At 38.9% G+C, this 27,922-nt stretch overlaps 1 protein-coding gene across 1 annotated transcript in view; it reads right to left on the bottom strand.

The window, feature by feature from the left end:
- hgfa (hepatocyte growth factor a) overlaps positions 1–27,138 on the bottom strand; it is a 34,964-nt gene extending 7,826 nt beyond the window's left edge. Inside the window, exons 1-14 of the mRNA XM_056455626.1 lie at positions 26,956–27,138; positions 21,536–21,680; positions 21,182–21,294; positions 20,652–20,766; positions 14,878–15,020; positions 14,567–14,687; positions 14,370–14,488; positions 12,578–12,743; positions 10,920–11,053; positions 10,156–10,249; positions 5,725–5,861; positions 3,477–3,509; positions 3,234–3,342; positions 1,183–1,257 (exon numbers count right to left, since the gene is read on the bottom strand). Coding sequence (XP_056311601.1) covers positions 1,183–1,257; positions 3,234–3,342; positions 3,477–3,509; positions 5,725–5,861; positions 10,156–10,249; positions 10,920–11,053; positions 12,578–12,743; positions 14,370–14,488; positions 14,567–14,687; positions 14,878–15,020; positions 20,652–20,766; positions 21,182–21,294; positions 21,536–21,680; positions 26,956–27,004 — 1,553 coding nt within the window. The 5' untranslated portion in view covers positions 27,005–27,138. The remainder of the gene's footprint in view (positions 1–1,182; positions 1,258–3,233; positions 3,343–3,476; positions 3,510–5,724; positions 5,862–10,155; positions 10,250–10,919; positions 11,054–12,577; positions 12,744–14,369; positions 14,489–14,566; positions 14,688–14,877; positions 15,021–20,651; positions 20,767–21,181; positions 21,295–21,535; positions 21,681–26,955) is intronic.
- Positions 27,139–27,922: the final 784 nt, after the last annotated feature.

Genomic DNA, 27,922 nt, shown 5'->3' with positions numbered 1-27,922 from the left:
CACACAAATGTGGCCGATTTCATAATATACACGTTAAACTAACAAAAGATACATTTAAACAGTACCTATGCCTCTAATCTGTATATCCTGCATTTTGGCAAGCCGTAAACAGATGACTCTCCATGGTCATGTATGGCTGCCAACTGCACACAACTGCTTACTCTTCCCTAAAGCTTGTCGCATTATCAAAATAAGAGTCACACATAACTAGTAAGTACATACGAAGTCTGTCTAATCTGTCTATTTGACATTTTTGGACAGTTGTTAGATGTCTTTTAGATTTTCTGTGAAAACCCAAATTTGAACTTGTTTTAGGCAAGACGTCTGTGTTTGGATGTCTATTAAATGTTTTTTAAACACTTAAAAAATGTATGCTCATCTGCTGCTGAACCAGATTCATGCAAACCTGAACTTCAATACTTTTTCATTCAGCAACTTTTTCATTTCCAGTTGTTTTTTAGTCTGCTGTTTCAAGAACCTTTATGTATAATATGTCAAGGTTTACTTTATTTTGCTATCCTCACTTGCATAAATAAACTGCGATGACCAACAACCACTCTTAAAAAATAGCAAAAATTGTGTCTGAATAATTTTTTGGTTCGACTGTATCTAATGTGGATCACAGGCGGAGCAGATAAACATGAGATATGTAAGTTGGCGAGTGTCCCTGTTAAAGTCATCTCCACTTCGGATCAAGGCAGAGAGGTCAGTTCTAGCATCCAGTCCAGTCTGTGTCTTCATGCAAAGCACAAGATAGCTGAACCCACCAGGGAGCGGATCTGGGGAATGTAGAGATGATCTAAAAGCCAGACCCGCTCTCTTTCGTTCTCCTCCTGTCCCCCTTTTCCCCCTCAAACTAAACAGAGCCAGCAGGTTTTCACTCAAGTGCCACTGAAGCAGATCCACAGGCGTATATCATGCAGCCGAACGCCGAGGCTAAACAGATGCACCACTGACAGAGCGGAGAGCCATCAGTCACAGTTTGAGCGGATCTGTCACTGCTCTCTCTTAAACCGGAAACTCGGGATCCGCACGTCTCGTAGAAAACATCAACTGACAGATGGGAACACAAGGCCGGGATGAGCCGGAATCAAGCACGCCCAAGAAAATGAGGGCAGCCCAAATGTGGTTTGCATTGACAAGAGAGCACGGCTTAACAATAAGGAATGGAAGATGGATTACCAGGTGGAGAAGCACTGCTGATCAGTGAGAACCCATTCTTCTCTGATGAGAGAGCCACCGCACCAGTGTCTGTTCCTGCAGGAGGAGAACGAATCAGAATGTGTTGTTAAGGCAATAGAAATTAGCATATTCCTAGGCGATCCATGTTATCCATTAAAGGGATGGTTCACCCAAAAACTTTTACTAATTTATTCTGCCTTCAATTGTTCCAAACCTGTTGGACTTTCTGTCTTCTGTTGAACACAAAAGGAAATATTCTGAGGAAAGCTGAAAACCTGTCCATTATTTTTGGTCTTCCTATAATGGATTTTAATGGTTTTCTGCTTCAAATTATTTTCTTTTAGTGAAAGAAACTCAGTAATGTTTCATTTTTGGGTGAACTATCTCTTAATATAGACCAAATATACTAGATCTATATATTAGTTAAACAAAAAAGGCAATAGTCAACAAATATAAACAATATTTCAGTGCTTTAAACAAGTTGTGAACGTTAAACCATCTTCTCCAAAACTTATAAAGTGTAATAAAAAGTCCAGCTAATAAGAGTTTGAGGAAACCTCATTCCGCTGTCCTAGCAACTGGCGCTAAAGCTAACATTCTTGGTAGTACCAGCCATGCTGGAGGAAGATTACAATGGTGCTGTGACCCAAATCGATGCGAAATTAAGTGTAACAAAGGCCAACTAGTAAGAGCTGTGTGGGTACAACTCACTTCCCTGGCCTCAGGAGATGTACTAATAATAATTAAAGTGGCTAGCATCTACTTCCTACATTAGAGACATGCATCCACTTTCCACACACAGGAGATGCTGAGTTAAATCCTGCTTCAAGAAGCACACTAGGACAGTTTTAAGTGTCCTTGTTAGCATGTCTACAGAGCAATCTACAGAAGTATAGGCTGTCGCCTCTAGCTTGCATGGTTTAGGATCGGTAGATGCATCGTTGGATTTGCTCTTCAGTGTTTGGACGCTCAGTAGTGATTTTTGAACCACACTGAACTGAACTAAACTGAACTGAACTTAAACACTACAAACTGAACTACACTGTTCCAATTTACCATGACCTTTTATGTGAAGCTGCTTTGACACAATCTACATTGTAAAAGCGCTATACAAATAAAGGTGAATTGAATTGAATTGAAATTGAATATTCAGCACTCTTGTTGGTGTACATATACCCTAATGTATGTCTGAAATTCTGGGTCAAATCTTACTCTGAGTAAAATGTACATGTAACATCAGCATGTAAAATCTAAATAAGTATATAAAAGAAAATATTGTGCCCTGTTAAAGTCCTGTTAAACCTGTGACTGTTACATAGCCATGTTTTACCTGATTTAACCCTCAAAGTCCGTGTGAACTGTTAGTTGCTAAGACCTTTATTTCAGCATGATGATTTACTTCCAAATTGAAACTGAATATTGAGTAGGGGGGCAGAGCTTTCTTTATGTGCAACATTTTCTGATTACAAACAACAGTAAGTAAGCTGAAGCTGCCAAATTGACTCTCTGAACAGCGAAGCATTCACACACTAAACACGAAAGCAAATGGTCAGATTTTGATTGAGGATTACCAAAACAAACCTTTATTTCTTAGTTGATTAACTTGCATGGATTATTGGTTCACCCAAAGAATAACAATGTGTGCCAGCGAAATAAGTATAGCAAATTTAGATTTCACAAAAAGTTTTAAAAAGTTTTGTTGGTATAAATATTTAGTTCCATAATGAAACTATAGATGTCTCTAGATAACTCTCTTAACCTCTCTTAAACGCAGCAATCACTTACTATATGGCACAAGCTGATTGGCCCCCACCAATTTTGCAGCCAATTTTTATTCCTTGCTCAAAATTAATAAGTTGATTTATTGTTTTCTGCAAATCTAAGATCTTGCAATTCACCATTTTTAACCCTCTACCTCCTCCAGCTCCACTTGTCTAGCTCTGACTGTTGTTATGATTGAAATGAACATACTTATGTATCTTATATGTATCTTGATATTTTTAAATTTTGGTGTTATCATTGTTTTCCGTATATATTGAATATGTATTTACCCTTTCTGAATGCTGACCACCCAACTTCCATCCTCTGCCCGCTGCACTCGCATTCCCCCAACAATCCGTGTAGTTTTATGTATAAAACAAGATGGTTTTGGTCCTCCACCTGTTAAGAGAATAAGGTAATAGCCAGAGAAGGCATTGAGAAGATTATTTGATACACAAATGGAAAACATCACAGCCACAGTGTCTTATTATAGAATTTTCACGGATCTACTAAGGAATTGAATATAAACTTACTCATTTGATGGTCATCCGATGTCATTGATTTACCTGAATTATAAAAAAAAGACACAAAATATTAGCTAACACACACACACACACACACACACACACACACACACACACACACACACACACACACACACACAAAATCACTCATTTAAAATGGTTCACCGGCAGGTTAATTTGATGAAACCTAAAAATAATGAAGTTTAATAGGGATAAAATTAAATACAATCATAAAACTATCCCCAGAATATGCTTCTTATTATGATGATGAATGACCAGCGTACACAAACAGCATCTCGTTCATCAGCAGACCATCACAGACGTGCCTGAATGCAGTTCAATTATACAAAATGAGCTGCAGTGCCCCAAGATGAAGAGGATTGCATCTGTCTAGCATTATATTGTGTCGCCTCATTCAAGGAGATGAAAGACACAGACACAAACACTTCACGTAACATCCAAAAGGCTTTGAAAGCTACAAATAATGACAAAACACCCCTGGTGTGTAGGTCAGAGACCCCGTCTGTCATCATAACCAGAGTTCTGAGCCGTTCAGAATTAAACTGAGAATGTGTTTGGCATTCCAGCTGAATTCCTGAATTTAAATTGAGGATGTAGAATGTACAACTTCAAGGGAGGAAACTAACAGGAGTATTCACTTACATGCATTTCAAATTAATTACAGACAGACAGATGGATGAAGGGATTTATCAACAGAGAGAGATACACAACTGGATGAAAGGATAGCCAGAAAGATGGATAGATGGATGGATGGAAGGAAGGATTGATGAATACATGGATGAACAGACAGACAGACAGACAGACAGACAGACAGACAGACAGACAGACAGACAGACAGATAGACAGATAGACAGATAGATAGATAGATAGATAGATAGATAGATAGATAGATAGATAGATAGATAGATAGATAGATAGATAGATAGATAGATAGATAGATAGGCTGAGACAAATAGATGGAGAGATAGACAGACAAATTTATGAATGTATGATGAATAGATAGATCTATAAATTGATAGACATACAGTGAGATGGATGATTAAATGGATAGAAAAACAGACAGACAGACTGACAAATAGACAAATGCATGGATTGATGAACTGATGGACTGATTGATGAAGAGAAGAATGGATAGATGAAAGGATGGATAGATTAACAGAGAGTGAGACAAATAGATGGAGGGATAGACAGATATAAGGATGGTTGGATGATAAATGAATGGGTAGATCAATAAATTGACAGACAGAGTAAGACAAATGGATGCAGGGATAGACAGACAGACAGAAGGATGGATGGATGGATGGAGGAACGGACAGATGGATGGAGTGGACAAATTGACAGATGGATGATTGGCAAAAACAGACAGACAGACAGATAGACAAATAGACAAATGCATGGATGCATGGACTGATGAACTGATAAATTGATTGACAGAGAAGAATGGATAAACGAAAGGATGGATAGATTCATAGATTGACAGGGAGTGAGAAAAATAGATGGAGGGATAGACAGACAGAATGATGGATGGATGGATGGATGGATGGATGGATTGATGGATGGATGAATGGATGGATGGATGGGCGGATGGATGAATGGGCAAACAGACAGACAAATGGACAAATGCATAGATGGATGGACTGATGAACTAAAGGACTGATTTATGGGGAACTGACTGACAAATGGATGGATTGACAGATGAATGGATGGATGGATGGATGGATGGGCAGACCGACAGATAGACAAATAGATACATAGATGGATGGACTGATGAACTAAAGGGCTGATTTATGAAGGGAAGAATTGACTGACACATGGATGGATTGACGGATGGATTGACAGATGAATGGATTGACGGATGGATGGATGGATGGATGGACGGACGGACGGACAGACAGATAGACAGACAAATAGATGCATAGATGGATGGACTGATGATCTGAAGGACTGATTTATGAAGGGAAGAATTGACTGACGCATGGATGGATTGACAGATGAATGGATTGAAGGATGGATGGATGGATGGATGGATGAATGGATGGATAGATGAATGGATGAACAGACATAGAGACAGACAGACTGACAGAAAGATAGAGAAAAAGAGAGAGAAAGACATATAAGTTGTGTATGCAAGACTAAACCAGAATAAACAGTCCTGGAGTAGCCTCAAAGTTAAAGCTGGCAACTCTAGTGTTTTCAGTATGGAAAACCGTAGAGAAACAGGAAGTAGGAAACTCACAGCGCTCCAGTCCGCAGTAGTCCCAGGGAATAGAGGAGTTGGACGTGTAGCACCATGGCCCGTGCTTATCTCGGTCTGGATTCCTGCACAAGTTCAACTCTAAACCCGCGCTGGCCTTCGCTGACCGCGTGTCTCTCCTACACACACATAAAAACAAAGAACAGGAAATCAGCCACTTAGTTCAGAGAAAGAGGAATGGAAACATTGACTCGCATGTCACAGTCTGACAAGATGTTCAAAGGAGGAATCATATTCGCATTACCCCTCCAGTGCCCATAAAAGTTTGATAGTATGAACTCAAAACAGTCACCGCGGGTCTGCATGTTCCACCACCTGTCCTGAGCCAGCACGCCAAGTGACTTCTCCAGAGTTGACTTACAAAGAAAATAAATCCTTCAGCGAGACAGACAGCCCCTCAGATCGTAGGGGCCGAAAAAACCCAGAATGAAAAATGTGTAGGAAGCAGAGAGTGATAGAGCGGAGAGGTAATTTCTCGTCCCCGATGAGCGCCCAACAAGCCAGCGTTGAGTTTTTTCTGAGTCAACCTTTCGACCCCGTGCGAGGCAGACTCGTTGGCTGGACGCCATTTAAAGAAGCTGATTGGCTTTGATCTGCCCGTGTTTTGAGAGTGGGGGGACAGCACTTCCTGGGGTCACAGGTCACTCCTGCAACATGTCCATCTGTCTGTGCCATTTTGGCTTTTAAAATTCCTGTAAATTAAGCGAAGTTAGCAGCTTAGCCGGGACTGCAGGACGCATTTGTCTCCAGCAGCTAGTGTGTGGTATTTTCTGTCCTCGGTGTATCAGTGATGAATATGAGCAGTCCGGCTCTCCCTCTTCTGTTTGTTATCACTGCCTCAGCCCTGTTTCAGTGTTGTAACACTGCCTGATAACCGGCTTTCAAAACAAACTCGGCATCAGTGCTAATATATGACTTCTGCATGGAAAACTCGTTCCAAGAGTCAGCAGGAACCCACGAGGGAGCAAAAGTGCAGCAAAACGTTAAGTATTTCAAAACTGAGTGTGCTGCCTTGCTGCCAGTGTTGGATGTATATACGTACAAATGTAACTAGTTACTGTAATTAAATGACTTTTCTGCTGAGATTACATTCAGATCCTTTAATTACAGTTACTTTTACTTGCCTTAAATACTGTACATTTTGTATAAATCAATTCAAAGTGGATTAATATACAGAACAAAAGAAGAATATTTATAATTTTTTTCAAGACAATCATGAATTGAGTTAGTTCATGACAGTGTAAGGTATACATTCATATAGTAGAATATTATTCAGATATATTATAAATCTACTTGAACATTTTTCAACTAAAGCAAGTTACATTTAACGTTAATATACACGAATAGAGATTGGTATGGTATGAAATATGGTGTCATTATATTCATATATTGTTTACATTTCAAGTGTTTTTTAATAAAATTAAACTGTCCTGGGGTGGCACGGTGGCTCAGTGATTAGCACTATCGCCTTACAGCAAGAAGGTTGCTGGTTCAAGTCCTAGTTGGCATTTCTGTGTGGAGTTTGCATGTCCTCCCCGTGTTCACGTGGTTTGGATGAACTAAATTGATCGTAGTGTATAAATGCGTGTGCCCACTAAACACAATTGTGTTCTAATGTAGTCTTTTAGACATTTCTTTTGGACAATTAGATGTTGAAATGACGTCCCCTAAGGGTGCATATTGAACATCCTTTTTGGACTTCATAGTTTTCATTCATTCATTTTCTTTTCGGCTTAGTCCCTTTATTAATCAGGGGTCGCCACAGCGGAATGAACCGCCAACTTATACAGCATATGTTTTACACAGCGGATGCCCTTCCAGCCACAAACCAATAAACTCATACACCCATAGACTCATACGGCCAATTTAGCTTATTCAATTCACCTGTAGCGCATGTGTTTGGACTGTGGGGGAAACCGGAGCACCCAAAGGAAACCCACGGGAACACATACAAACTCCACACAGAAATGCCAACTGACCAAGCCGGGGTTTTAACCAGCGACCTTCTTGCTATGAGGCAATCGTGCTACCCACTGCACCACCATGACACCCTTCATAGCTTTCAACTAAACATTAAATTTAGTTTCAAACATTTAGTTTTCAACTAAAACATGAAATCTCTCAAAATCTCAGCAGAGGATCAAGACACAACACAACAGCAGCTTCACGTTTTCCCAAGTCACCATTGCAGTGAACCATGGCTGCTTTACTTGGGGTCACTGATTTAAGGATGGCTAAATTATGTGACTGTTGCTATGGCAAGAAAACCTACAAACAGTTTGTTAATGCTGCTGGGTTATTTAAAAGTTTGATTTGCTGATCTCATTTAGTCAGTGACTGTTTTAATGAATAATAATGGCACTGTGGTGTTAATTACACTGACAACACATTTAGACCCAGCAGTGGATTGGTCAGGTTTTAAAAGCACAGTAAACATCTGAGACACTAAACATACACAGACATCAAGAATCAGCATATGCATCTCAATGATGGTCAAACATTTCCATACAGTCACAGACAAGTGTTGCATATTCTCCCAGCATGCACTTCAGCATGAAATGTGTCACCATAATTGAGAAGCATACGATGATTGTTGATGTCTCTTTTTTTGAGTTACTCAGATGTTTAAGATGTTTTTTTAACCGGACCAATGCACTGCTGGCTTTCAATATGCAGAACCACATGATTTCTACTAACAGCTCGGTGAAATCAACACCATGTTATCATCATTGTACAAATTTAAAATCACTGACAAACCAGTGAATCAGTACAATTACAATTACTTTTGTCATGCAGTATGTTTTGACATAACACATTGCTTTAACAAACAAAGAGAAGGTAACATGAAACACCCCAAGTAAAGCAACCACTCTTTACTGCCGCGGTGACTTATTTAAAAAAAAACATTTAAAATTTTTAAAAAGTTCTTACTAATTGGGATTGTTAACATGTGTAGACGTCTGACAGTTATAAAGTCAAACAGATGAATTATATGTGAAGCTGCTGATGCTATCTGTAGAGGTGTTTCATGATCTTCTGCTGAGATTTTGAAAGATTTAATGTTTTAGTTGATTTCATCTAAGTCCAATAAGGACGTCATAAAAACTTCCATTCTGCACCCTTAGGGGATGTCATTTCAACATCTAATTGTCAAAAAGAAATGTCTAAAAGATGTCATTTGAACACAATTTTGTTTTGGTCGTGTGAATGTGAGAGTGTATGGGTGTTTTTCAGTACTGGGTTGCTGCTGGAAAGGCATCCGCTGTGTAAAACATATGCCGGAATTGTTGGCAGTTCATTCCGCTGTGGTGACCCCTGATAAATAACTAAGCTGAAGGAAAATGAATGAATGAATGAATAAAAAGTCCTGTTTGACTCTAATTTAATTTCTATTGCCTATGAATTGAGATTTATGTGGATTTTAGTATTGAGTCAAGTATTTCAATTACTTACTGGTTTATTAATTAATTAAATACATCAAGTGATTATCAGTACACATCTGGAGATGAACTAGTCCTTTTGACAATTTATATATAGTCCTATTAATTTGCCAAATTCAATGATATTCTACATTAACTTGTGAAGTTTTATGTAAACATAACCTTTTTAGTTTTGATAGTTTTATTAAATTTAATTATCTTAAATTGGTTTTTAAATGTTTAAATAATCATGTTCCAATGCTGTTTTCTGATTTAATCAGTAGGCATCAAACCTCTTACAGAGTCACACGAGCAACTGCTAATGGTGACTGTCTAGTGCCAAAGTGTAAGACCTCTTTTGGCCAGTCTGTTTTCTCTGTAAAGGGAGCCAAACTGTGGAATGATTTACCTGTTAGCTTAAAATCAGAAAGTAATCTAAATATTTTTAGTAGTGTTCTTAAAAAGTGGTTAAAAGCAAAACAGCAGTGTTTGCACAAATAATCTACTGTTAGTCTGTTGGATCATGTCGCCTTTGCTTTTGCTCCAGTAATTTTATGTAAAGAAATATGATGCTGTGTATATGTTTTTATTATAGTTCCATTTTGTCAAGCCTCCTGTGGACAGGTGTTGAGAATTAGCAAGTGTGCTAAAACACTTAAACAAATGCATTTGGTTGTCCAGTGTAATTGTGATGTCCATGTCAAATAAATAAAATGTAAAAAAAATTATGCAGTGTGTTCTAGTTCTACGAGGGAATTCCACAATTTCATCTCCATTTCTTCACATTTTGGAACTCATCGGGATCTGGTTTGCCATATTCCATATTCTTCCAGTAGTCAGACGAACAGAGTTCCCAAACTTTACTCCTAAATTCACAACCACTGAAGCTTAACAATGTTAAAACATCTGAAAGCTAGTATTTTGTACATTTTTTATAGTTCCAAAGTAAAAAAAAGGACATACAGGACATATAGCAGTTTTCATGCAAATGTACCTGAATGTGTGGTCAGACCAGAGTCCGCAAGGAATACCAGATCGTGTTTTCGACAAATTGCCACGATAACTCTCCCCGTTGTCTTCATAACATTCTATAAAACACACATAAAGATAACATACACAACGTTAACATGCATAAACACATGAAGCGTCCATGTTTAGATTACTAATGGATTTGCTGATTGTCTCCATGCTGTCATGAATTAAGCATGTTTGAAACAGCATTTTATTAGTGGGCGAGGGCCAATTTCACGTCAGGGAGCACTTTACAATTGGTGGTTGGCAAACATGTAGGGGGGAAAAGCTTTAGTCTGTGCCAAGATCTGACTGAAGTTTGAGCGAATCCAGAGAAGCGTTGCCCTGTCTCTCTGACCTGAAACCTCAAAGCCACTTCTCTTCTGCTGAGAAAAGTCTCTTATGGAAAAGCTGGAACAAACATGAAAAAGTCCGTTTTGCACAGAGGAATCTATTTGTTTAAGAAGCGCTTGTGTGTGACACAGATGAGGGGGAATGTGAGGGTAACCCAGAACAAAACCACACTTGAGCTTAATGCCAAATCTTTACAGGCAGTCTCCAAACGTCCGTGATGGCGCCTCTGCGCAAAACATCTTTGTCTTTCATCATTAAAATTCTTGTAAATTATGATTAGCTAAGCGTTTTGGAACACTGTTCATTATGTGGGAAAATATTTTTGCAATGCTTAACCATGTGGTAGAACACGTGTGTAAGATTGTATGAAATGTGTGTGCATGTTTGCCTCACCTGTGCTGTCAGAGCTCTCCGATTCGCATCTGGGGATGTTGGTACAGAAAGCTTTGCGTACTTTTGGGTCTGTGGTGAAACACCAGGGAATTTCAGAACCATCGGGATTTCTGCAATAGTTCTCTCTCAGATCCCTAAGTTGGAGAGAAACTAGTTTGTAAAACAATGTTTTTCTGTTTCTTTTTTTCAGAATGTCAGGGCTGATCAAATGTGAACAAACACTTGGCATCATCTCATAAATAAGGCTGGTATGCTTATATTAATCTGTAAAAAAAATTGTTGATTAACAGTTGCACATGGCTTGTGATTTATGGGTGCTTTCTATTTATTTACGCTTTTCACTGCATCACTTTTGTGTCTACAGATTATCAAAGTGACGTATATACTTATAAACAACATACTGCAGTCATTATTAAATGCATAAAATCAAATCTACTGGCAACCATAAGCAACACATTAATCATTTTAAAACATGATTAGTTGTCAAATTAAGGTCCCATAATGCTATCTGGAAGCGTAAATAAACCAAAACACCCATGAACCCCAAAATTAACTGTTAACATATTTTCATCAGTGTAATTTTTAGCAACTAGTTTCATATTTCTTTTTTTTTTTTAATTCGGACTTATTTTTTGTGACTAGATGTTTGTATGTGTAACGCTCAGGAAACACGCTAGTCAGATGGATCCAATTGCATGTAAAATTTAATGAATGAATCAAGAATGCTCAGCGAGCAACCACACAAAAACATCCAGCCTCGGAAGAGGAAGTAGTCGAATCGGAGGTGACCGAGAGTCCAAGAGAGTAACAGATTGAGGTTCCTGACAAAACACAGAGAGACCATAAACAAGTGTAACGAACTGACAATGAAGCACGTAACAACGCTTATTAAATAGAAGAAGCTAATTGGCTACAGCTGGGCTGAAGCCAGATCAGCTGATCCTAGTGGTAGAGTCACGTGATCACAACACACAACAGAAATACAAAACAATCCCACGTGACATGACCATTATCAACCGTGACAGTATGGTGTTGCGAATTACAAACTCAATATTCTGAGAAAACTAAAACTCTAAACTATAAATTAATTAATATCTTCAAATCAGAAAATAGTGTGAATAAAATACATTTGATTTGTATTATTATTATTATTTTGAATCCTTGCATTATATCTTACAGTGACCATATTCTGAATTACCATCTGGCGTTAGTGTTTTTAATGTTAATCCAGTAAGATTGATCGAGAATCTCCTTGGAGATTGATATTTAACCCATAAAAATAACACAACTTATGGTGAGGACTAAGCAATGTTATTTTTTTCTGAAATCTACAAACCTGAAAATGCATTGTATATTATTTTTTCTCTTGGTTTTACTGTATGCGTTTGTGCTATGTCCTGTAATTTGTTTATTTGTTCTTGCATTTCAATTAGCTTCAATTTATTAAACTTTGTATATATAATTTGTGTCATAATAAGCTTAATTATTAAACGAAGTAAAAGAATAACATGGGTCAAAAAAACAAAACAAACTAAAACTACTTTCCAATTTTGGAAGATTTTGGAAGGTCAAGTAAAAATATTATTACTCAAACCACCAGCAACATCTTTCATGGTGGCAAATTTAGCATCATCAAACCGTAGCATAGCATGACTCACTTGCATTTATAGTTGTGTGGTGTGTATGAATGGATGTGAGGAGAGAGAGCGTCCCAGCGTTGACAGGTCACACCTGCAGGGGTCACGTTGACTGTACCCCTGTAGCCCTCTCCTTGACCCCGAAAACAAGAGCTGGTCACCTCCACTTCCACATCGCTATCTGAGTCTGAAACAGAGAAAAGGAAAGAGAATGTCAGGAATTCCAAGCATCAGCATTCGGAAAATGTTTCCATTGGAAAGATGCCATGAATGAAATACAGGAGTAACACTTAAACCATAAGATTTATGATGAGTCAGCGCACCTGTACACAATCCCTGGACTAAACTAAATATCACACACACGCAAGCATCTGTCCTAGGAGAGGGCTTTCATACGCACACACAGCTTTTTTTTTTATCAAAACTCTTCTCATAGAAAAACTATTCGACAATATAAATTTAATGTAAACTAATATGAAAGAAATAATCGATGGTGGGCCGTTGAATTATTTAAAAAACAATGCACAGCGAAGGGTATTACTATGGTCACAACTGTGTAAAGATTATACTACAATTAACACACCTAAAGACATTGTTCAGATGTGGTATTTGAGTGAGTGAGACCAGCAGGGGGCGCTCAACCTGTGGTCTATGTGGGTCCTAACGCCCCAGTATATTGATGTGGACTCTATATTGTCAGTCAGCACCGTTTTTCAGATGAGACGTTAATCTGAGGTCCTGACTCTCTGTGGTCATAAAAAAAAATCCCAGGATGTCCTTCGAAAAAGAGTAGGGGTTTAATCCCGGCATGCTGGCCAATTTTGCCCACTGGCTTCTGTCCATTATGGCCTCCTAACTATCCCCATATCATAAGTGGCTTCATAACTCTGTCTCCTCTCCACAGATCCGCTGGTGTGTGGTGTGCGGTCTGGCACAATATGGTTGCCGTCTTGTCATCCAAGTGGATGTTGCACACTGGTGGTGGACGAGGAGATTCTCCCCAATGTGTAAAGTGCTTTGAGTGTCCAGAAAAGCGCTATTTAAATGTAAGGAATTATTATTATTATTATTTATTATTATTTCAAAACATTTCTCAGGTTTTAGTCCTCAAAAAGTCTTGTTTTGTTTCTGGTTAGATTTTTGGTGGTGACATATTTCAAAATAGATGAAATCATTTGGCATAGGCTGTATTTGAAACTGCCTCCCTTACATAGTGTACTATTTGAGGTAGCAGCAATTTGTAGTGATGTCTAAAACCATTGTGGATGTTCTGAAGTGCATTTATTAATCCCACAATGCACTGCATTATTGATTGCGCAACCAATGTACACTCAACGACTAAAGAATAGCCAATAAAGAACTGTGAGAGTTTATTTGCGAATGAATCTTCATGTCTGACCACAAGATGGCATCCACATACGACTCCTATGGATGTAAATTTCAAAATAAATTATTTAATTGTTAAACTAACGATTGTATACATTACAGAACTCAAAATATATTGTTTCGTTACTAATAGATAGCTCGCTAAATGTTAAATAACTATTACATTTCAGATACAAGCCAAAGTGATATGAAACTGTAAAGTGATAAAGACTTGCCTGGAACTACTTCAGCTGTGCACTTATCTGAAAATAACTTTAAATAACCTCAATGTTCATCAGCCAATCAGAATCAATCATTTAACAGCCCCCGTAGTATGTTTATTATTTAGTCAGACATAAAATTGAGAGATAATTGGATCACAGCGTAACACAGCATCATTCAAAAGCATGCACATTTTATAGAAAGAAAGATATAAAAGTGAACAGACCACACACACTGATGTTACAGTACTCCCAAGGTATGTTTTTGTCCATCGTGTAACACCACGGACGCACGTCGTTATTGGGATTACGGCAGTAGTTGTCATCCAGACCTTTACCTACATGTCTGTACAACCAAATACAGAAGGGCATGGTGTAAATCATATATGTTTGTGTGTGTATGTATGTATGTATGAATGTGTACCTGTGAGGCTGGTAGGTGTGTTTATGAGGTTTCTGTGAGTCCCATCTCTGGCACTCTTTCCCACTCTCTGTGTGATCCATGGGCCCTCTGTAGGTTTCCCCATTACACTTCATACACTCCACTATGAACACACACATAAACAGGTTATGTGTTTATTTGGAATCAAACACACCGAATGTCCAGATACCACGCAGCAGTACAGATACTACGCAGACAGTACAGCAATATACTGGCTTACTTTAGTTTTATATCACCAATACCAGATATGCATTGACAAAAAATAATAAAGTCATGATGAGGTGATGTCTTACCATCTGAACACTGAGGAAGCCCACAATCCTGGTGCCGGGTCTCAGTGAGTTCAGTGAAGCACCAGGGCCCACTTGGATCATTGTCTGGATTTCGACAAAAGTTCTGACGTAGGTCAGACTTTTTGTGTCTGGCAGGCTTAAAACTGATAAATAAATATACATACAAAAGGAGAGGGAAAACATAGTTTAACAAATGGAATCTACCAGCTATTATCCATTGTCTTAACCTGCTCCCAGAAGACCACTGTCCTGAAGAGTTTTTACCTAATTGTACACAACTGTATAACCCTAATTATACACTATATTATACAACTAAATCAACTCATTTTAATCAACTAAAAAGTTACAAGTAGAAGTGTTGGTGCAGGTTCAAAGAAAATGTGTTCCACAATGTTGGTCCTCCAGGACTGGGATTGGATCTACCAGAGGGGTGCTCAGTCTTGCTCCTAGGGGGTCATATTAGTTTATTAGGGGTCAACATAGAGTTTAGCTCACACCTTAAATAAATACTCTAGAACTAGTTGTTCAAGGTTTATAACAGGGGTCACCAACCCTGTTCCTGAAGACAGCTACCCTACAGAAGAATTCAGCTCCAACACCTTATCAAACACACCTGAACCAATTAATTTGGACCTTAAGCAGCACTTGATTCTTGCAGACAGGTAAATTTGGTTAGGGTTGCAACTGAAATTTGCAGGAAGGAAGCTCTCCAGGAACAGGGTTGGTGACCCCTGGTCTATAAGATTCTCACTGTAATCCAGGGATGCCCAAACTCAGTCCTGGAGGACCATTGTCCTGCAAAGTTTACTTCCAACTTGCATCAACACACCAGCCAGGAAGTTTCTAATATGTTAGTTAGAGCTTGATTACGTGGTTCAGGTGTGTCTAATTGGAGTTGGAACTAGCACTCCAGGACCGAGCTTGGGCACCCATGTCTCAATCTATTCAGAAGGCCTCATCCATATACCCTAGTCCCTTCAAAGGGTTTACAAGTTCAAAAGGAATGGGGCTGAAACTTCCAAATGGAGTGTGTCGTTCAACACCCAACAACTTCACTGTGCAAAAGATTATGGGGGCCTGAAATATCAATCAGTTGTACGCTTCAAAATCCTTTACTTCTTAGGGTCAGATTTGTGCGCTTCGGTTTGGAAGACTTCAGTATGGGAGCCATGATTGTTTTCACCATGATTCCTTATCCTATTTGGAGCACAATTTCTGAGAGGGTATACTGGAGAAGGAGTTAACCTCTGGAGTCTAGTTAGATATCCCTTAATCTACTAGGTACTACAACCATATGTTGCAGTGTTTTTTCAACTACAATTCAGGGGAGGTACCTGCCAGAATGTTTTAGATGTCTTACTGTTTAAAAACATGATTCAACTCATCAGCTCCTTAGTGTGCTGGATACGGAGACATCTAAATCATTCTAGGATGTGGATCTTAAGGACTGGAGATAAGCAGTACGAAAGATGTATGGATGGTCTTCAACAGGTTTCTTCAAAGTGTCCTGTTAGCGCAAACTCTGATCAACCGTACCTGCCTGTACCAACCATCTAATGACTCTGATATGACTTGCTTGCTCAGCTGTTTTAGTTTACATTAGGAGCAAAATATTGCAAAGTACGACCAGACATTTTTTTTCCTTTATGACCCAATTTGAGAAACCCTGATTTGAATTAATTACCTAAACCAGTCTGGACAAGCTAATGACTAAAAATGACCAGATTCAACCAGCTAGAACAAGCTCTTCTAAAATGTCAAATTAAGCTAAAATGGCACCAAACGAAAAGACAGAAGATTAAACAAAGATTAAACAAAAGGCATTCAGAGATCATACATCAGGCATACAGGCAGAGTAGAAAAATTGCTTAAACAACTTGGTTACGACAGGCGTGTGGTGCTGGAATAGGCTGTATTCCTGCATCTGGATCTTGTGGCGGGTTCCACATGAGGCCTGAGATCTCTACAGCTAATGATGTTGTGCTAACAGATGTTAGCCAGCTATTCCTGTATGCCTGCCAACAGACGCTCTTGCACTCTGAATGCAATTTGAACAGAAATGTTAAACTTTCTTTAATCCCACTTACAACATCAGGAGGTCATTTGGGTCGGAAATGGGGGATTTATTGAAGACGATCCATTTGTGTTTGTACAAAAGGTTCAAGTTCTTTCAAAGTGTCATTTCATGGCAAGGTTGGCATTGACTACAAAATCAGCACCAGTACCTCGTTGATACAAAAGGGACTTGCATGTTTTGTCTTCCCTTAGAAGATTTACTTGGTGGTCATTACATTCTGATCACTTTCTGCTGTTTCCCCATTTGTCTTGGCCGAATAGATGAGGCAGGTGGACACATTGTGCTGGTGGATAGATTGAGAGATTTGAATTTGAGAGGAAAAAGATCTTATCACATGGAAAAAAGGGTTTGAAGGGAATCAAGTTGGAAAGTACTGCTATCCATAGGGAGGAGAGGGACTGGATTAGCATCTGTGCGCTAGTCTCGAATGCTGCTCGTATTTTAATGTGTCTGCGGCTTTGTGAGCTCAGCTGGAGGGCAGACAGAACATGACTTCAGTCCATAAATCCTCCTTCTCTGGTTCTTTCTCTATCTTTCTTTCATTCTCTCACCTCTAAAATCTTTATACAGCTTGTAAGCAGTGTAGCTCGCTAATAACATCTTGGCTAACAAGGACCTGGCAACAACTGACCACATTAACCAGACTGGCTCGTGTTCAGTCAGTCAAGACATCACTCCATAAAGTTCCACGTAACTTCTGTTGTGCAAAAGCTGACTCTCAAACAAAACAACCTCATCTGCAGGCTAGACTAATCAGCAATTGTTGGCAGACAGCACTTGGCAGCAATTAATGGCTAGTGTCTAAATGAACGAAAAATGGCTAACTGTCAAAGACCATATGAAAGCTGCAAATAAGAAGCTTACTGAGTTACAGAGTGAGCGGTTTTAAAGACAGAGGTGGGAATTCACCATGGTTAGCGTTGTTTATTACTTGTAGCTATTTACATTTGTTCCCAACCCTACCCGAACACCTTGTGTCCGAGCCTGACCCGGTCCAACACATTAGCTGTAATTATAAGCCAGATTTAAACCTGATTATTTTTTAATATGTGCCGCAGGACGTCATAACAGACGTTCTCAACCACAATTTGTATATCTTAATGAATAATGTAACAAGGACGAAGCATAAAACTGCATTGTTTTGTTATTAAGAATGGATCGGAACAAAAGAGGACACTGAACGCGGACTATCATCCACTCCTGTTCATCGTGGAAGTCCCCATTCTTTTATCATCACTTATTTAACCAGCGTGTCAGTGCCGAGTGTGAGCATAGCTAAAGCAGTTGTGCTGCATTGACAGTGCATTGATAATTACCAAAAACACATTGAATAACAATAAAAAGTAGCACTTTTACCCATTAAATCAGGGGTGCCCAAACTCGGTCCTGGAGGGCCGGTGTCCTGCAGATTTTAGCTCCAACTTTCTTCAACACACTTGCACGGTCGTTACTTGAAAGCTTAGTAAAAGCTTGATTAGCTAGCCCAGGTGTGTCTGATTGGGGTTGGAACTAAACTTTGCAGGACACCGGCCCTCCAGGACCGAGTTTGGGTACCCCTGAAATAATTGCATTGATAATCCACTTTTTATACACTGTTTCTGCTCTGTATATGCGCATGCTCTGCTTCACCTCTGCTTGCATGTGCGGTGTGAATGTGTGCCAGTAGAGGAGATAGTGTTACAGGAGCTAGAGCTTTGCTATGCATGACACACGACGCCTTCCAAATTGCGCAATTTTGTAGACCTGTTGTTGACCACGTGTTGCTTAGGCGGACTTTGCAAACATTTTTGTATAATATTTCTAATTATGGCATAACTTTCCACCCAATTAGGTTTATTAGGTTTAAGTAATGACTAAAAAAAACATACAAATGCTTGATCATGACGCAGCCCAGCCCAAAGATAGTGGCAGGAAATTTCGGCCCGATCCGCGGGCAAGTCTGGGCTTGGGCAGAGAATCTAAACTCTAATTTACGTACAGTGTAAAAGAAAACAGATACTATTTACATGAAGTGAAACAGAAATAAATGATATTTACACTGAGTGTAAATAAGGCTGGATAATATTTGCACACAGTGCAAATCACAATTAGTATATTGTTTACAAATGTGAATAGTGATAGATGCTATGCACACAAATCTAAGTGATGTACTGCTTATACTAAGGAAAATTGTATTCACTGTATTTGAATGCACCGGCTGTATTGTAGTTCCTAATTTACTAATGAACCAGAGGTGTAATATCATTGTAATATCACAACATGTCAAGCAAGACGTTGTTCAAGCCCATACTATTTTAAATGACTGAGATTATATTTATTGTCTGACAATGAAAAGAATACGCACCTAGTTTATTTACTTAAAAAAAAATTATTTTGTTTTCAAATTTCAAATAAATTAATTATAATTTTTTTGTTGACAGTCTGTGTGAAATCAAAATTTAGTTGACATTCTAAGTCTTTGTGTGAACAATTAATCCATGCAAGTAAAAAAAAAAAAGCTTGTTTTGGTAATCTTCAATCAAAGTCTGACCATTTTATTCCACATTTGGAGTGGCGGTCCTTTTTGGATGTAACTTTGATAGCTTCACCCACAATAAAGGTCAAAATAAATGTCTCAGCGACTTCATGTGATCTTTAAATAAAAAAAATTATAATTAAATGGACAAAATAAAATAACCAATTACTGGATGATGACAATGCATTGTAAATTGCGCCTATAATTAGACTCAAATGCATTTAAATGAGCTTTTACTTACGCACAAATCAGTGATTACTGCAGGGGTCTCAAACTCAAATTGGCAGAGGGGCATTTCAGTGACTGACAATCCATAGGAGGGTCATTATTACATTCAAGCACAAGAAAAAAGTAAAAACCTGGCTTAATTGATGCATCTTAGGACAACAGACATGACGTGTATATTTTAAGCATTACCTGTCACCAGTGTTAGTGCAAATTAGCAGTTCGGTGACTTTACTGGCAAATGTTCTTCTCAATATCTTTCTGTTGTTTTTTTTTTGTAAAACTACAACAAATAGGGGAAAATTATGTACATATTCACATTTACTTAACAAGTTTAATATAACTAGCAGTACAATTTTACTAATGTTCATAGTTTTTATGCAAATCTTAATAAGCATATGAGGAAAATCAATTAAATGAGACCTTTTGAATCAAATATTAGCAAAATGATCATATTTGTTACACCATCAGCATAACTTGTAAGCCATGAAGATATGAAGAAAATACAGGTGGTATAAAACTGATAAAAATCAAACAACCCTTGAATATTTACAATAATAGAGTTTTAGTAAAAAATAGAGCACTTACGGACATATATTTCAATGTTTAAAGAGCCACAGAATAAAATGCATGTGTATTACTTTCAACCGTACACTGAGAGAAAATGAAAGTAACACTAATCTGAATGCAGTACTTTAAATGTCGACAAGGTGGCAGGTCAAAACCACAAGTGGCTGGATGTGACCGCACAACAATGATAAGTGGTTCAAAAATATATGTTGTGGCAGGCTGAATCTCATTATATTTTTGACGTCAGTTGCGGGCCGGAGGGAGAAGGAGGCAGTTTGAGACGCATGGATAACAGCTTAATTCACCAATAGACCTTACAGTTGCTTTAGCAGCTTACTAAATACCTCTCAGAGAGAAAAAAAAAGGCAAAAAAGAGTGACTTTTTACTTGTGCTCATGTGGGATGGACATATTCCAGGATTGGCACGTAATTCCAGTCTTTGTGAACGACCTTCTCCCCTTGTAGTTGACACCTGACCCAATGATGCACTCCCTCACATAGTCTGTGGAGAACATACAGCACACAAATACTCATATAATCTGTAACGATGAATTTTGTTTAGAGATTACACATTTCGCTGACATCCTGAGGTGATTTAAGCCTCCAAACAAGAGTGTTACTGATTATTACGGCATAAATCTACATTTCAGCTCTGACTCTTACTGGAAACATAAACATACGCCATCTTGTTAGCGTCAACACTTATCGCTCATGGTTTCTCATGCTCTGTCTGCTGCCAAATGACTTCAGCATGTGTTGTTTACGATGACGAAGATGACTTTATACGATTTTACACATAAAGCCAGTGATCTAAACAAACACAACTGGACACATTTGCACAGTTGTACAGCAATTTCCAGGAAGCTAAAAAATCAAGTGTGAGCGAACTTCTTCGAAAGGGAACAAAAAATATTTACCTTTCTTCTCGTAAAGGTCACAACTGGGTTTTCGCTCTCTCTTCGCGCCTTCGGAGAAACGGTCAAAAGGAAGAAAGTGACATTTCCTGTTTATGTGGTCAAAGTAGAATGCCCTGTAAGGAAGCAAAGAGAGAAAACCAAGAAAACGAAAGACAATCGTTGAGTCAGACATCCAGGAGGTTTAGATGAAGCTTGTTAAATCAATAGTTCATCCAAAAATGTCAGTTATATTCACATTTAGTCACTTTAATCTTCAACCATCCAAAACAACACTGGTCCACAATGATTTTAATAGTACAGTCAAAACTTCTGTCACTTAAAATGTGGATGTTTGTGTAATCACGTGTGTGTCACCTGCAGGACTTCTTGCTCTTGCTACATTTGCGTGCACATTCCTCCAGCGACAGGTTCCTAATTCGAGGGGATTCTGGACAGTCTGTACAAAGCAGTCGGCTGTTTTCACTTTTCTGATACCTCTGCAATGTCTGTTTCCTGCACTCTGCACAAAAGAGACGAGGAGATTAAACAAACACATATGCAGATACTTAAACACCAACATGTACACTCATAATCTTGTTCATGCGAGAGATGTCAGAAGGGTCCTTTTCAGGAAATGCTGGCATTTGTGCACAATTTAATGTTGATATTATTTGGCGGATTTTACACTCTATTACACTGTAAAACATAATATCTCAGCACAATTTGGGGTCAAATATGGACAAGCCAAACTGTCGAGAATCATTTTTCAATTCATTTTATTGTTAATGGCTTGTTTTGTCAATATTTGACCCCAAAATTGAATTTTATACCAATGTATTAAACGAAATCAGGCAGAGTAAGAAACTGATCAGCATTTACATCCTTTCACATTAGTAAAATCAGATTAGGATTTGTTATCTTATGACTGTCTCTTCTGCTGAAATGAATGAGAGGCCGGCGAGAGGGGCTCAGACTCCCACTTCCACACATGTGTGTGTGTGTGTCATGATTCACTGCACTCTGGTGGTCCAAGGACGTTCCTTAAGTCAACTTGTGCAAAGCTCACATGGTAGCTCTTATTAAAATATATCCAGATCAAAGGGTTTTCCAGACCAACATTTCCTTAAACCTTTTTTGCAACTATAGCATTCTTAAATGTTGACCGTACATAAATACTACTGCACTGTACTGCATTTGTAGGTTTTATAAGGGAGGTCACAAGGATCCCCTCAAAAATGTTAACTCAAACACAAAATGTTAGGACTTACGGCGGCATCTGGGACAGGGTCAAACTTTTTTTAACTTCTTTGGTTCACAAATTGGAGTGAACGATTTGTTTTAAGAGTCATTGTTCAAGAACCGTTGAATCTCTAATGTTACTAGTTTAAAAAACCCTTAAAACTGTCTGTTGCTCACAAAAACTTCCATAATTAAGACAAATGGACTAACTTTGAGTTTATTTTGGGATTCATTTTACATTTGTGCAACACTTTTATCTAAAGCTACAAGAATTCATTGGAGACACATATATAACTGGGTCTTGACTCCCCTGGGATTCAAACGCACAACTTTGGCATTACTAGCACTAAAATTTGAGCTACAGGAAGGCACCTTTGGGATGAATTATAATACTTAAAGGCTCATGAGGGAACTTTATGTATGTCTCTCATTGGCTGTGTATTATCTCACTCCAAATGAGATCCGAACCGGCTTTTCTTTAGCATTTTAGAGGCTTGCAAGAAAAAAGAATGCTAAAGACCACATCCCTCTGAAGTCTGCAGCTAGTGTGCCTCTTGGGACCAGGAAAGTAGTTTACTCACCCAGTTCCTACTAGACTAGTCAGCCCTCAATTACACTTACCACCTAATTCCTCAGTTTTATCAAGGTCACAGCATCAACATAACCACTCAAGTGCTCCAAGTGGGACTTGAAGTAGCTTTTCCAACATGGAACATCATTGAGTGTGCCTCAAGGGTAGCAGAATGAGGTTTACTCACATAAGTCCAACTAACTGGCCTTTATTATATTTAACCCCCGAAAGAGGAGAGGTCACCAATGTATTGCAGAGTTTAGCTCCAAATTGCCTCAACACACCTGCCTGAATGTTTAAATTATACCCAGTAAGACATAAGCTGTTTCTCACTTACAAGAATGCAGAGAACAGACTCGCGTTCTCATGGAGAACCATCTTCCAAGTTACCTTGGAAGAATGAACAAACTTGACCAAGAGAACACAGAACATGTCCTCTACAAAATGAGATGCTGCATTCTTCCTGATGGTCACTTAACCTTCATGCGTTTTCACAGAAAATTATTTAAACATTGCAGCATTCATATAGCAATTTGTTGATTTGTTTTTTTCCTTTTCAATATATATGCACAGAGGTCCTACAAAGACACTTTGCCCAATACAATTAAAACAGATTTTAAAACGAATTTCAGCAAATAAACACTCTTAAAGTGTTTAGGCCTTTATTAGGATTTTACCATCTCATTTAGGGGAAACTCCCGAGATAAATAAGTTATATCTCTGAACTTTAATAATAAATAGGTATCTAAAATTCCTTTTAGACGCAATGACTTCTGGGACTTCTAGAGCAAGTAATGCACTTAAATCTGCATCCTCATGATCAAGAACACATACAGGGTTCTTTCATGCATCCCCCATTCTTACGTCCTTGACCTTTGGAACTGAACTTTGGCAGTTGATAATGACCTTCCACCAGAACACAAGGACGCAAGATCCATAAAGAACGCATATTGAGATCAGCCCTTTATCATCTTGTTCAGTTGTGTTTGATTGGGGTTGTAGTTAAAATTTGCAGCACACCGCCCCGGATGGAGCACCTCTTGAGGTCTATAGTGTACATGTATCGCCTACAGTGCTGCGACAGGATTTGAGATGTACATTTCAAAAAGGACACGCTCAAGGCCACAAGTCCCAAGTGCACCGGTCAAGACCAGGCCAATGTTTACTCACACAGCTCCTAGCCTCCTTCTAACTTGTCTCCATTACACTCTGCCCCTTAAACTTCACTCCTATACAAGACACAGCATCAAATGTAACCCTGCAGTTTGACCTTACTTTGCTCTGACCAGGATTTAAACCAACTAACAACAACACTGAAGATCATGCCCTGTACTTTGAGTTGCTAATGCACCTCTTGAGGCCAGGCAAGTAAGGTTTAGTCACCCAGTTCCTACTAGTCAGTCTCCATTATGCTCATTGTCCTAAACCACATATCTAATACATGGGAGCAATTAAATCATTCTAGAGCTCAAGTGAAATTTAAACCAACATTTAGGCACTGAATGAAGCTGGATGCTCAAACAAGAAGACTAAAGGCTACAGCTAACTGGGCTAATACTAACTGGGCTCCACCACAGTGAACCCGCTAAACCTCACCTCTATCCAGGTCACAGCATCAACCCAGGGCTCACAAAATCTGGTAGCCCGAAATCCTGGGGCTATTGTTTTTCGGTCTGGCTGACAAAATCAAACTACATCTTACCCGATGGGTGGGCAGCGTGGTTGTACAGTTGGGTAGCACTGTTGCCTCACAGCAAGAAGGTCGCTGGTTTGAGCCTCGGCTGGGTCAGTTGCCATTTCTATGTGGGTAACTGCCATTTCCAGTTATGGGTTGCAGCTGAAAGGGCATCTGCTGTGTAAATCATATGCTGGATAAGTTGGCGGCTAATTCCGCTGTGGCTACCCCAGATTAAAATGAATGAATTAATGAATAGATCTTGCCCAACAGGCTATCTAGATGGCCCGCCGTGCATGGTGTAGATAGATTTTGGTAGCTCGACTGAAAAAACAGAAGCCATGGGACTTCGGGCTACCAGATTTTGTGAGCCCTCTGATTCTATTCACCCCACTCTGTTAAGGAGCCCTAACATTTTGCTAACGCTACTTTTGAAGCAAGGGGATTGGGTTTACATGCATAGTGCTTACTTGCAGGCCTCTGGTAGAGTCACCTCCCCAAACCTCACTCCTATCTGGGTCATGGCACCAAAGTAACCCCTCTGGTTCTACTTGCACTTATTCAAATAGGATTTGATCTGGTGTCTCCACCACAGCTTCTACTCATTTCCTCCATTACATGGCATAAACATGGACCTGTTCTGCTCAGTAGCCCTGATTGGCAAGTGATTTGATAAACTGTTAAAAATCAGCAGCATGAGGTATCACTCCTCAGTCTGATTCAGACACGCGCAGTCCTGCCTGTGGCTGAAGTGGTTTTGGTGAGAACACATTATTAATGTTTGCGCTGCATCTGAACACATCTGGATTTGATCGAGCTGCTCTTCAAACATTGATCTTTTCCTTCAGCGCCCCAATTAGACTCCTTTAAATTCCTCTTTCTGGCCTGTCGGGGGCATCTTTATCTCTAAGCCTGCTTATTAGATTTGGCTAAATCTCTTCCTTAAATAACAACAGGACGATGTTTATGGTAGCAATGAGGACGGGCATCAGTGAAACATCAGCATTAATGGTTTCAGTCTGACTCACTAATGTCCTTTCCTTTCCTAGAGCGTCAGTGAAAGTTTGAAGAGCTTCTCATTCAGTGTTTACGCTGGACATCTGGTCCAACGAATATTTGCAATAGTGAAATATGGGAGAAATGGCTCTGTCCAGATGTTGCACAGCACGTTGATAACGGCCGCTTTAGAGAGTCCATTCACCCCACATGTGCTTTTGCCCATCGCTGGAAATGTGCACTCTGGGAGGGGTCTGTTACTTTGCTGCAGTGCATGTAATGATGCATGTCACTGTTACTCAGCATCAGTTTCTTCACGGAAACAAGACTACAGTAGCATAAATATTAGCACTTTTATGAACTTTTTACAATTTTTTGGGCCCCCTAAAGATGATAATGCATTAAAGTGTTTTGATAAAACACACAATGGTGATATTTTACTGTTCAAAACGTGGGGTTTAAACCCTACAATCTATCAGCCTGTATTTTTGACCACTGGGCCATATGCTCTGCACTACGTGATGCATGTAACATCTCCAGGCTTTAGTTTATGAGACTGAAATATGAGAAAGGGTCAATGGATTTGTGTAAAATCCAAACAAAATATACATTTGTGTAAACTGAAACACTTTAAAAATGCTGGCCCCCTCAATATATATTAAAACCGCCCACTGATTGTTAACTCCTCTTTAATTGCATTTTTTTTATCTTACTTTTAATCCCTTAGTTTATTTATCCTCACAAAAGCTGAGTGGATGTATTTTATTAAACTAAATTACATTTTTTTTTAATTAAACTCAAATGAATGTGGAGAAAATTATGAAAACTAAACCAAACACTGTAAAATTACCCTCTTCATAATAATATCTCAAACTTCTATTCGACTGCATTAGTTCATCATCACTTAAGCAATCCAATGTGGCAGAAAAGGCGCAGCGAATTTACAGCTGCAGGTTGTAACTTTGGCACCTCTTTGCAGCAATTAAACTTCATTCAAAGGTAATAAAGTTTAATTAAACCCATTTAAGAGCACCGAAAGTGAGACTTTGCGGTGTGTTTGGTCATCAGATCATTTGTTGTAGTTTGCTTTGTAAAGCGCATTCTAAATGCATAAACATGAATGCGATTTGTAACTTATATGAATAACAACAGCAGTTAAAATGCCATTTGCTCAAAAACAAAACATTACACCCACAATTACTTTAATTAATGTTCCCAAAAGCATTATAAAGCTAACATTTTCAGCACGATTCAAATTAAACACGTTTAGACAATCAATAACGCATTATGACTTTAAGTATGCTGGTCACTTACCCACATTCACGGTCAGTACGACAAAGAGAAGAGCTTGATAAATCCACATTATGTCCGATCTCAAGTTTCTCGGTTTGGTATTCCAGACTGTGGGATGGAGAGTTTATAAAGTCCGAGTTGATGCTGCTGCTGCTGGTGTGAGTGATGAACAGGATCAGACCGCAGCGACTGCTCTCTCACTCCCTCTCTCTCAAACACACACAACCACACGCGCGCGCGGAACATTAGCGTTTATTGGGGGGTTCAATCTAGAATTTGGGAGTGGATGTGTGAGTTTTCAGAACACAGACGGAGGAACGCGTCATTTCCTACAGAGTTTATTTAAAACCACATCAGAGGCGTGCAGATCAAAAAGTGAAGGCTGACTTATAATGATTTCACTTTGAAAGTGTAATTGATTGCGTGTCATCCTCACGTGGACCATATAGGCTAATTAGAAAAAAAAATAATAATTTATTCTGATGTATGTATGATGTAGCCTACAACATGGTGCCTAATGCACATTACCTGTTGGTATGGCTATGATTAGACATTGTAATCAAAAACTAAATAAAATTATTTTAATAACATTCGTTGTGTATCAAAAGGAAGTTCTAAAAAATCCCAGCAGGCACAGGATGTCAACATGACGTTAGATTAGCGTTGTACCTCAAGGCACTGGGGGCGCCATTTTGTTAAAAAATGACGATCGGGTAGATTTTAGAACCCAACTTCAGGCCGACATCAATGTCCAACCTAAACTCAACCAAAAATCAACGTCTAATGGTGTTAAAGCTTGACTGTGTGTGGACGTTATCACTATGACGTCTATCAGATGTTGGATTTTGGTCACTTTCCAACACAACCTTAAATCAACCACATGTCATTTGACGTCGTTATTGGACATCAAAATAACACTGTCCTTAGACGCTGGCTAGACATTGAATTTTGGTCATCTGACGTCATGACCTAACTCTAACCTAATATT

Source organism: Danio aesculapii, chromosome 4 (genome assembly GCF_903798145.1).
Source record: "Danio aesculapii chromosome 4, fDanAes4.1, whole genome shotgun sequence".
Lineage (NCBI taxonomy): Eukaryota > Metazoa > Chordata > Actinopteri > Cypriniformes > Danionidae > Danio > Danio aesculapii.
This window is presented reverse-complemented; position numbering and strand designations above follow the sequence as displayed.